The sequence below is a fragment of the Lucilia cuprina genome, chromosome 5, assembly GCF_022045245.1.
Source record: "Lucilia cuprina isolate Lc7/37 chromosome 5, ASM2204524v1, whole genome shotgun sequence".
Lineage (NCBI taxonomy): Eukaryota > Metazoa > Arthropoda > Insecta > Diptera > Calliphoridae > Lucilia > Lucilia cuprina.
The window spans coordinates 10,658,899-10,671,358 of record NC_060953.1 but is presented as its reverse complement, the minus strand read 5'-3'; the positions used below and the strand labels follow the sequence as shown (position 1 = coordinate 10,671,358).

At 34.0% G+C, this 12,460-nt stretch overlaps 1 protein-coding gene across 1 annotated transcript in view; it reads left to right on the top strand.

Annotated features, from left to right (window-relative positions):
* Positions 1 to 10,750, top strand: part of LOC111683813 (reversion-inducing cysteine-rich protein with Kazal motifs) — a 31,450-nt gene extending 20,700 nt beyond the window's left edge. Inside the window, exons 2-7 of the mRNA XM_023445927.2 lie at positions 2,406 to 2,511; positions 5,297 to 5,508; positions 7,664 to 7,811; positions 7,872 to 9,110; positions 9,170 to 9,436; positions 9,497 to 10,750. Coding sequence (XP_023301695.2) covers positions 2,436 to 2,511; positions 5,297 to 5,508; positions 7,664 to 7,811; positions 7,872 to 9,110; positions 9,170 to 9,436; positions 9,497 to 10,296 — 2,742 coding nt within the window. The 5' untranslated portion in view covers positions 2,406 to 2,435 and the 3' untranslated portion in view covers positions 10,297 to 10,750. The remainder of the gene's footprint in view (positions 1 to 2,405; positions 2,512 to 5,296; positions 5,509 to 7,663; positions 7,812 to 7,871; positions 9,111 to 9,169; positions 9,437 to 9,496) is intronic.
* Positions 10,751 to 12,460: the final 1,710 nt, after the last annotated feature.

The following is a 12,460-nucleotide window of genomic DNA, read 5'->3' as shown; positions in this document are numbered from 1 at the left end:
CAACCCAAGAAGACGCACCTCTCTCTTGTATTAAGGAAAACAAAAAATCCCATTAAATTACAAATTAAAAAAAAACAAATCTTAGAAATTAGTAAAATACTAAATAGTTGTACTTGTACAAATCGTTCTAGTAAGATCAACAATAACAATAAAAACAATTAAAGGAAAACCATTAACAACAATATTTGTATGAAATGATAAGGAACGTAATGGTTAAGGAAACAAAACAATGTGTAGAGATAGAGAGAGAGAAATGGAGAACAGCAAGCAATGAAACAAATGAGCAAACATGTCTTACAACAAGTTGCAACAAACAAGTTAGGTTTGCAGCAACTGTTTGATAAACAATTGAACATGTACTTGTAAAGGGGTGGAACCTGTTGCAACCGATGAGAATAAATCTTTGAAGTTTCTAAGACAAATGTTTAACAATACTAGCCAGAGTATCGACTATAATATGTCCAACGTTAAAACGATAGTCTGTCCAGAATATTGGGTATAGATATAGTATAGACTATAATCTGTCCAGAGTTTAGACTGTACTCTATCCACAATGTAGACTATAATAGTAGTAATATGTTGAGAAAATAATCTGTAACAAGTCCGGATAATAGTCTTAAGTACGTCCAGAGTAGGTACACACTGTACTATGTCCAATATATAGACTATAGTCCGCTTAGAGTAGTATAGTATAGTCTGCATAGAATATAGACCATAGTCTGTCCAGAGTATAGACTTTAGTCTGTCTAGAGTTTGGAGAATAGTCCAGAGTATAGACTGTAATTTGTCCAGAGTATAGACCATATGGTCTGTTCAGAGTAAAGACTATAGAGTGGATATTATATTATAGCTTAAGTACAGGTTACAGTCAGTACAGTTCCTCTCTCTCTCTCTCTCTCTCTCCAGAGAATAGACAGTCCGTAGTATAGAGTCTATACTATAGACTATACGATGTTCAATGTATAGACGATAATCAGTCCAGAACATAGATTATAGTCTGTCTAGAATATAGACTATAGTCATTCTAGAGTATGGACTATAATCTGTCTAAAGTATAGACTATATTCTGCCCTTAGTATAGACTGTAGCCTGCCCAGAGTATAGGCTACAGTTTGTACAGAGTAAATACCTTATTCTATCGAGAATATAAACTATATTTTATCCTAAAGTCTGTCCAGAGTATAAACTATATCCTGTCTAGACTATAAAATATAGTCTGTCCAGAGTATAGACTACAGTCTCTCCAGAGTGTAGATTATAGTCTCTCCAGAGTATAGAATATAGTCTGTCCAGAGTATAGACTATAGTCTGTCCAGAGTATTGACTAAAGTCTGTCCAGAGTATAGACTATAGTCTGTCCAGAGTGTAGACTATAGTCTCTCCAGAGTATAGAATATAGTCTGTCCAGAGTATAGACTATAATCTGTCCAAAGTATAGACTAAAGTCTGTCCAGAGTATAGACTATAGTCTGTCCAGAGTATAGACTATAGTCTGTTCAGAGTATAGACTATAATCTGTTCACAGTATAGACTATTGTCAGTCCAGAGTACAGACTATAGTCTGCCCAGAGTATAGACTATACTCTGTCCAGAGTATAGACTATACTCTGTCCAGAGTATAGACTATAGTCTGTCCAGAATATGGACTATAGTCTGTCCAGAATATAGACTTCAGTCTGCATAGAGTTAGACTATAGTCTGTCCAAAGGATAGAGTATAGTCGGTCCAAAGGATAGAATATAGACTATAGTCTGCCCAGAGTATAGACTATAGTCTGTCCAGAGTATAGACTATAGTATGTCCAGAGTATAAACTAAAGTCTGTCCAGAATATAGACTATAGCCTTTCCAGAGTACAGACTATAGTCTGTCCAGAGTACTGTAGTGTGACTGTAGTCTGCCCAAAGTATAGGCTATAGTCTTTTCAGAGTATAGACTATAGTATGTCCAGAGTTTAGACTATAGTCTGTACAGAGTATAGACTATAGTCCAAAGTATAGACTATAGTCTGTCCAGTCTGTCCAGTCTGACCAAAGTATAGACTATAGTCTGTCCAAAGTATAGGCTATAGTCTGTCCAGAATAATATAGAAACTATAGTTTGTCTAGAGTATAGACTGTAGTGTATTCAGACTATAGTAGTAGTAGAAGTATGTTAAGAGTTTAGTCTGTAATTTGTCCTAAGTATAGTCTGAAGTTCATCAAGAGTACAGAGTTTAATCTGTCGAGTGCATTAACTAAAGAGTGTCTAAAAAAATAGATGACAAACTGTCCACATTATAACTACAGTCTTTCTAGAGCAGAGAGTAGACTATGTCCAGGCTATAGACTAAAATCTGCCTATAATATAAACTTTAATTTTAATATAAACTTCTTTAATCCCCCTCTTCTTTTCTTCCCATTTCAGTTATCTCTGGTCAAATTATCACCACCTGCAATGCGTTCAGAATTGAAAAAATATTGTCCTCCTATGCAATTAGAGTTCTGGAGTTGTATGAATAGAACTATAGAAGGTAAGGAGAGCTCTTTCAGAAACAAAAATTCTCATATAATAAATATCTATAAAATACTCTATCAAAAAAGAAACATTGTTTTCTATAATTAAGCTATTTAAAAGCATAAAAATTAACTAAATATTTAGCTATAAACTTAAAATGTGACAAATAATAAAAAAATGCATAAAATTATATGTGTAACAACATGAAAAAACACACACAACCAATGCAAGTGTAGCGTGGGCTTTATGCCAAAATTTTGAAAATAATGTAAAAGTAGATAAATGTTTATTTAAAATCTTAAAAATTCCTATAAAAACTTCCAATTAATAGCCATTGCTAAAAGTTAGACAAATGATATAATGAAAAATTTTACTACAAGTTTTTTTGTAGTATGGGCATTAGAGAAACGGTGATCGATGTTAAAGAATATTTTCTGTCCAAGGAAAACTTTCGATTTGGCAAATTAAACCAGAGGATTCCCTTTTTTCATGAACATTCCGCTTTTGAAAATTTTACGATCAAGACACATAATCGAAATTTTTTTGCCCAAAAAAGACCGAAATAACCATTAAAAGTGAAACCCAAGATGAATATAGAAAAACTGTTGAAAAAACTGTGAAACATTGAATCCACCTTAGTGGACTGTAATCGTTACCCTAGAACAATGCAGAAACATCGAACGAATGACAACACTGTGATCTTTGTAAGGAATCATTTAAATATGTAGCATACCCGTGATCATTGTAGAAAAAAATATCAGCACTTTCCTCTAAGATCGGCAAAAGAGATTCGTCGAACAAGTAAAAAACCGTTGATCAATCTTTTTTAACAACTGGATCCCTTTCTTCTAAGATTGGGCAATATGAATCAATCATCAAATGACAAACTCATGATCAATCTCATCAATCAATAATTATCAGCACTTTCTTCTAAGATCGACAAAGAAGAATCGCCGATCAAGTAACAGACCCATGATCAATCTGAAGAAACTCTTAACAATGACTCCACCTTAGTGGATTGTAATCCGCGATCCATATAGTAGCGCCTATACATATTACTATAAGCATTCTCTCCTCTAAGATCGTAACATTATCAGCACAATCTTCTAAGATCGGTATATATAAATCACGCATTAAATGACATACACATGACGAATCATGAATTTCTTAAAAGAAGAATTCACAGTTTTTATCGAAACTTTCGTCTAAAATCATGCAATTCAGAATCGCCGATCAAGTTACAATTTCATGATCAATTTTGACTTTCTTAAAAGAAGAATTGTCTTGCTTTTGCTATTTTTATCGAGACTTTCGTCTAAGATCAGGCCATTCAGAATCACCGATCTAGTTACAGATTCATGATCAATCTGTTGTAAAACTCTAAGAAGATTTAGATCTTATTTCAGCAATCATTATCTGCACTTTCTTCAAAGATCGGTCAATATAAATCACACATCAAATGTGTCTTGTATTTGCAATTGTTATCGGCACTTTTGTCTAAGATCGGGCAACGTTAAATAATTTATAAAACAACAAACTCTTATATTACTTTCAACAATGTTTACCGAGATCGATATATAGAATCGAAGAATTGTATTGCTGCCACTATTAGCTCCCCTCGTCTAAGCTTGGATAATCTAGAAATAGCCACCGCATAATAAACAAATGATCAATCTTCTGATGAAACTCTTAAGTACATAATATACTCCTTGATCAATACAGAGAAAACTTGGACAATTATAATTCAGCATTCAATCCGCCATTGATGATGAGAGTCTGCAGGTCTTTCAGTCCGCGGTTGATGAAGAGAGTCTGTAGAAGAAAAATCTTAAACCGCTCAACCTTATCAACACTCTGATCTTAATACTTTCCATGTGATTATACACCTCTATTAAACTCATTTGACATATCAAGAGTTGCACCCTTTTCTACTCATTTCGATAATTCACAAGCTTTTCTTTGCCCAACAAAACTGATCTCATATAAAATACTCCTCTTCAAAATTCATTATCACCTGTCATACTTAACTGTCAACTTCATTTTAAAAACTTTATATTAAATCTAAATACATTTATTTAAAATGTAATGTATTACTTCTTTATTTAAGCCATTCATAATACACATTTACCAGAGACTCTGTTTAAAATTTAACATCCAGATTATCCAATCACACATGCAAATCTAGCGAAATGAACTAATGAAATTAAACACTTGTAAGAGAGAATATAACAAACGCCCACTTGTAACGAAAAACACTTGTAACCAGTTGACTAGCATTTCGGCTGAGCAACCGACTAACAGACACAGAATGACTGGCTGTCGGGATAGATGGCACTTGTGCTTTAATTTTCAACATACTGTTGTTGTAATCAATTGAAATGTGATTTATTTGTGTGACACACAAATGTATACAAACAAATAAATGGCGCAATAATAACAACAACAACAGCAGCAACGGCAACAACAGTAAACAAAAATAAAGAGCCACTTTAAAATGATCGTTGTCATAGACACAAACTTAAATCTAATTGACTGTCATCAATTACAATGACAATTTACATACATATAAACTCAACACAAACACAAAATAAACATAAAAATGAGAAGAAAAATTAAAACACACAAATTATACTAGCTTGACAGGAAATTTCTCTAGTTTTCTCTGTACCCCTCCTAAACCTTCTCCCTCCTTTTCATTATCGTACTACGTATTGCAAATAAATTTCTATTTTTTTACATTTCTCTAATTTTCATAAACTTATTTGTTGTTTTTTTTTTTTTTTTTGTTCATTCTATTACAGCCGCTCGTAAAAGTTATCAGTGGTCCGGTCGTAGTTGTTGTGATTTGGGTGTTTCACCGCGCTGCATCAATGCTTGTGTAACATCATCGTCTACCGGTGAATTGATCAATGCCTGCCGCCAAAGTGATGAACAACACATGTTTGCATGTTTCGAACGTCAAGAGGATGGTGATCGTTGCTGTGGCAAGGCACGCACCTCTGAATGTTTACAGGTAAGTGAAACGATCATTTTCTCTATGTACTAGTTAGTAACAAACGTTTAGATGAGACGCGACTACTGCTGAGTTTGTCAATTGAGTGGTGTATGAGTGTGTGTGTGTGTCTAATTTGATATTTAAGGCACTTGTACTCGTTGGACATTATGATGATGATGATGAGTAAATTTATATTTAGTGGGTGTGTTTATATTAATTAAAAATACGCTTATATTAATAAATAATTTTGGTGCCAACCTCCTTTTATTTGGGTTTTGATAGATAAACTTCAATATTTGTAATGGAAAAATGTCGTCGAACTTTAAGAGACATGTTTGATGGGAATTTAAATTGGTTGCTAGTGTTTTTAGATCTTTTGATTAGATTTGTACATTGTCCTAGCTAATTACTCAAGACCTTTAAAGCTTTATTGAGCCGACAAATTATCGATCGCAATGTTGTTTTATCTGTTGTCAATTTGGAAAATATAAGTCAAGTAACTTAAACGTTAGAATTCATCAAAAATCAAATTGTTAAACATGACGCGATCGCAATACTTGCACAACAATTGCAACACTTACATAATGCTATCTAAACTACTTCAGCAGACCTTGACTATTGAAAACACCAAAAGAAATTCTCTCACTTCCAGATCCAACTTCAAACTACGAAGAGAACAAATACTGAAAACTTGACAGTAAAACAATTCCCTTCTCTTTATCAGTCACTTAGGTATCAGACATTGTTGAAGTCAAGACTCATAAGCTTTAGCAAGACTGTCAGCATTGTCCTAAAATGATGATCAACACTTAGTTATCAGGAATTGTTGTTGCTTACGATCATACTCAGTTGTGTTTGAGAATATCAAATTATCCATGTAAAAGCATTAGCAAGACTGTCATCATGATCAATGATACATGAGAGTTTATGAGACTATGATTCTTCCAGAGAGAATAACTATTAGACTACTATCAGACCTAAGGTAATCGATTCTCTTTATCGATCACTTAAAAATCATACATTATCATTCTATTTACAGTAGAAATGTCAATTGTCAGACGCATTGGCAATACTCAGATGTCATAGAAACGTCAAATGTTCGAGGTTGTAGCATTACCAAGTCTATCCTCATGATCGTAACAATATCATGATGATCATTGCTTTACAATGATCTCTGAATGTGTGATACATTAAAGTTTATAAGACTTTGATTCTTCCCGAGCAAATAACTTTGATTCTAACGGATCTCTATAAACGACACTTAGTTATCAGCCATTGTTGCTGCCAAAGCTCAGACTCAGTTGTAATTGGGAACATCAAATGATCCATGCAAAAACATTAGCAAGACTGTCATTATGATTGATGATACATAAGTGTTTATAAGACTCTGATCTTTGCAAAGAAAATAACCATTAGACTCTTCTATCAGACCTAAGGTAATCGGAGGTTGGAAATTGAGAAGACATGGAGCCACTTTCTGTTCATCATTGATTACTGTAAACCAAAACAGGAGATTCTCTTTATCGATCACTTAAGAATCAGTCATTGGCAACACTCAGATGTCATAGGAACATGAAATGTTCGTTGTTGTAGCATTACCAAGTCTATACTCTTGATCGTAACAAGATCATAATGATCATCGCTTTAAAGTGACTTCTGAATGTTTCATTAATGTTTATAAAAGTTTGATCCTTCCGGAGCGTATAACCATGAGATTCCTCACAAATTTAAGGTTACCGGAGGTAGAAAATTGAAAAGACAAAGCCACCATCGGTAACTATTTGAATAACTATCCAACTTTCGGATCATGCATCTTTGCATCTTTCTGACCACCAATGGTTACTGTAAACAAAAGAACACTTCTTAGGCAGGATCACTGTTTTATAGATGAGAGTTGTGGTAGTGTTTCTTCCGTATTAGTTTTCCACACAAATTTCTCATTCTTTTACCATACGCAGTCTAAGATGAGTGAGTTCTTGATATACCAAATTTAATATAAAAGATAATTTCAATACAAAATCCAAAGTCCAATTGTCTTGGGAACATTAATTGCTTAATGCTTCAGCATTGTCACTTCTTAGGAATATCACTAAGACAAAAAGAGTTCAACTCCTCTCGAATTATAAATATTTATATATTAATTCAAACCCCCTTTATTTCTATTATCTTTCAGTCCTGTCGTGACATCTTCGAACCTCATACAGCCCATAAAAGGAACAACTATAAACGTTTGCATGAAATGTGTGGTGAAAAGAATGCCGATGTTTTGCAATGTGTCCGAAATGTTACGGACATGACACCCGTTACCAACTCACACAAATGTAAGTGTTTTTTTATAAAAAGTCCAGCAAATTTTAATTAAATTTGTTTCTTCCCCACAGATCTACCATGTTGTGACTTTTCCGACAATGAAAATTGTCGCAACACTTGTCGTTCCGTCCTCAATACTACTGAAAGTACGGATATTATTATAGGAGAACTGGAGGCGGGTGGTTGTGGTACTGTATTACCTCATCTACCTTTATGGCAATGTTTCTTCACGGCCGAGCGCAAAATCTTTGTGCCCTCTGTTATAACAAGTAGCCAAGAGACCGAGGTATCACAAATTAATCGTTTGGGTATAGATGGTGCCAAATTGCAGTGTTGTGAGAAGGCTCTATCATCTAAATGCCGTAAATTATGTTTTCAAACATATACCACAGATTGGACAAGTACAATGAATAATTTTGAAACATCCTGTTTAATGATGATGCCAAATGAATTGGAATTGCGTCAGTGTATCGATGAAGTAGACGAGCCGTGTGAATTGGGTTGTGATGGTTTAAGTTTTTGTACAAATTTCAATAATCGTCCCACAGAATTGTTTCGCAGCTGTACGGTGGAGGCCGATATGGCTGCTAAATCGGATTTAATGATGTGGCAACAGAGAGGTTTTGTTAGTTTGCCTGGAGGCTTAACCTTACCCATTAAGAATATGACTCGATGTTCCCCCGACAAGTGGAAGGCTATAGCTTGTGTTTTACAAATCAAACCCTGTAGTATACAGGGACATTATAATCATATTTGTAGAGAAAATTGTTATGAAATTTTAATGGAATGCTTGGATTGGACACGTTTAAATACCACTTACAATCCTGAAGCCATTTGTGCTAGATTGCATCCAGATGGTGATGTCACATCCTGTGTATCGCTGAGACCTTATTTAGAAGAAAGTGATGCTCCTAAAGAGACGGGTGGTCATCATAAAATCACCTCTCCCTGTCGTGGTCATCCCTGCAATGCTAGTGATGTTTGTTTAGCGGCACGCAATGGTTCTGCTACCTATAAATGTATACCGGGTTGTGCTTTGGGAGAGACTTCCAATTATTTAGTTCCTTTTGGTGCTTATGTTCGCATTCCAGTACAAATGACAGCTAATCGTGGTGGTTTTAAGGTTTGTCGTTGTGGTTTACAGGGACGTATCGAACATTGTCAGCCTCTTCCCAGTGTTTCTTATGAGAGTTGTGTTCTGCCGGGTGGTAGAAAGATCAAACATGGTACTTCCTTTTATTTGGAGTGTAATTTATGTACTTGTTATGCCGAAGAAATAACCTGCACCAAAAAACAATGTAAAATGCCAGGTAAGTGGAGGTTTAAGGGTTAAAGCTATTTGAAGTAAACTTTATAATTGTTCCAACAGGTTATACAGATGTTTCTTATACCAGTTTGCCCTGCAATTGTCCTACCCACTATGTGCCGGTATGTGGCAGCAATGGACGTACTTATCCTTCTTTGTGTATTGCCCGCTGTCTGGGTGTGCAGGACAGTGATTTAGAGTATGGTGCCTGTACGGTGTGGAATCCTTGTACACCAGGAACCTATCACTGTCCTGCAGGAACCCAATGTTTGCCTCATAGACAGATCTGCTTATCCAGTATGCATCGACCCTGTTTACAGTACAAATGTGGTAAGTATTGCTTATAAGATATGCAACTTGTTTATATTAAATTTTGGATTTTATCTGCAGTTAATCAAACGTTACCTTGTGGCAAATCGGAGCATTCGGTTTGCGATTCTAAGGGTGTTACCTTTAAATCAGCCTGTGATTTACTCAATTCCAAGTCTAGTTTCTCACATTGGGGTTCTTGTAATCGTGGTTGCAGCTGGAAGGGTCCCGTATGCGGCATTAATGGTGTGGATTATCCTCATGAATGTGCTGCCTGGGCGGATTATATTTTAGTGGACTATAAGGGCAGATGTCGTGAGGTAGGCTTGTTAACCAATGAAATGGAACGCAAAAGATGTCGCCAAGTCAAATGTTCCAATACACCCTCACCCTACTGCCCTTCTATTATACCGCCCGGAGCCTGTTGTCCCATTTGTGCGGGAGCTTTTCGCATTATTTACTCACGCAAACAAATTGATCGAGCTCTTTATGCCTTAAGAGGCCAACACAAAGATTTATTAACCCTACATAGTGTTTTGCGTGAATTGGATTCTTTAATACAAATAAGTGAATGTCAACTAACCGGTTTCCTAACCATGGAAGTCGGTATATTTGTGGCTATTGTACCACGTACCAATACACCCACACGTATGCAAATTGAGGCCTGCAGTAGAGAAGCGGAAAAGATATCCACATTAATAGCGGCCCAAGAACATAAAATTACCACAAATCTGATATTATCAGGCCTTACAGTATCCAATATGCTGGAGGCAAATGTCGAAAGTCACGCAACTGAAAGATTTTCTTTAAGAAATCTTTATACGACGTTATTGCTGAACATAATTATAAGTTTGATATTTAGGAAAATTTGGATTTTATAGTTTTAGAAATAATGAGAATGAAAAAAATTTAGATAGTTTATGAAGAAAGTCATTTTGGTCTCCAAAAGCACAGATTCATTAATAAGAGACCACTTTGTTATAAAACAAAAAATAAATTAAGGAGGGAAAAGACAATTTTAGGGGGTTTTGAGAAAAGGGTATTGATATATACTTTAAAAAGTGTAAAACGTTAACAATTTTAAGTCGGTATTGAAAGTTTAATCTAGTCTATAGCTTAGTCTTTAAATGGACTATAGCTGTCTAGTATATAACTAGGCTATAGTCTGGCCTATACTCTGGTCTATAGCATGGTCAGTAGTCTAGTATGTAGCCTAGTCCATAGTCTAGTCTGTAGTCTAGTGAATTGCTTAGGCTATAGTCTAGTCTATAGTCTAAACCATAGTCTTCTCTATAGTCTGGTCTGCATTTAGTCTATAGTCTGGTCTGCATCCAGTCTATAGTTTAGCCTATAGTCTGGTCTCTAGTATAGCCTATAGTCTAGCCTATAGTTTAGTTAGAGTAAAGTCTAGTCTGTAGTATAGTCTATAGTCTAGCCTATAGTTTAGTATAGTCTATAGTCTAGCCTATAGTTTAGTTAGACTATAGCCTAACTAGTCTATAGTCTAGTTCATAGTCTAGTCTAAAGTCTAGTCTATAGTCTAGTTCATAGTCTAGTCTATAGTCTAGTCTATAGTCTTGTCTATAGTCTAGTATATAGTCTAGTCTATAGTCTAGTCTATAGTCTAGTATATAGTCTAGTGTATAGTCTAGTGTATAGTCTAGTGTATAGTCTAGTGTATAGTCTAGTGTATAGTCTATTGTATAGTCTAGTCTATAGTCTAGTCTATAGTCTAGTCTATAGTCTAGTCTATAGTCTAGTCTATAATCTAGTCTATAGTCTAGTCTATAGTCTAGTCTATAGTCTAGTCTATAGTCTAGTCTATAGTCTAGTCTATAGTCTAGTCTATAGTCTAGTCTATAGTCTAGTCTATAGTCTAGTCTATAGTCTAGTCTATAGTCTAGTCTATAGTCTAGTCTATAGACTAGTCTATAGTCTAGTCTATAGACTAGTCCATAGTCTAGTCTATAGTCTAGTCTATAGTCTAGTCTATAGTCTAGTCTGTAGTCTAGTCTATAGTCTAGTCTATAGTCTAGTCTATAGTCTAGTCTATACTCTAGTCTATACTCTAGTCTATAGACTAGTCCATAGTCTAGTCTATAGTCTAGTTTATAGTCTTGTCTATAGATTAGACTAATCTGTACCCTACCCTATATTCAAATAAGCAAGTCTAAGTAGATATTGAACATTCATACTACAAAACGTATAGCCTATTTTTAGGCTTTCGTTTTCAAAGAACTTCACTGCCTAATTTTAGGCTCTTTATTCGTAAACCCCCACAAATAGTTTTTTCTTTCAATTGTAAATTTCCTTTATATATTTTACATAATAACACCACATTATTTTTTATATATAATCAAGTGAATTCTTGGTGCCAATAAATTAGTTTTTATATAAAATTGAGATTATTTTTAACATATTTTTTTTAATCATAAGTTTTCCTTTTGTTTCAAATGCTCAAAACAAATGTGCCTTTAATTAAATTGAGAAACAAATATAACTTTTAAAACTCATTATTGTTTTCGTAAGTCTCTTGTTTTAATTAATTTTGCATTTTTGTTTTTAATTAAATTTTTAGTTAATTTTAGTTATTAACATTTAAGTTTATTTTATAAAATGATCTCCTTGTGATATTAGCAACTAAATTAGGCCATATTTATAACACATACAAAAACAAAAAAAAACATAAATAAATACGTACATTTATTAAAAAATACAAAATATATACAAAACAAACAAAAAACAACAACAACACATATCTTGTATTTATAGTTATAAACAATCTTAAGAGTCTATTTATAATTATTATTGGTATTTAAAAATTATTATAAAATTTAAATTTGTAAAATTCAAACATAAAAAATTAAAAAAAAAAAGTTCTCTTTTACTACTAAATCAACAACACAACAATTTCTATGTAAATATTTAAACGAATCTTCTTTTATTTTTATTAATATTATTATTGTATACAAATTTTTTGAAAAAAAGATCAAACATAAAATGAATATGAATCGCCAAAGTTGTTTACCCCCCATTTAATTATCC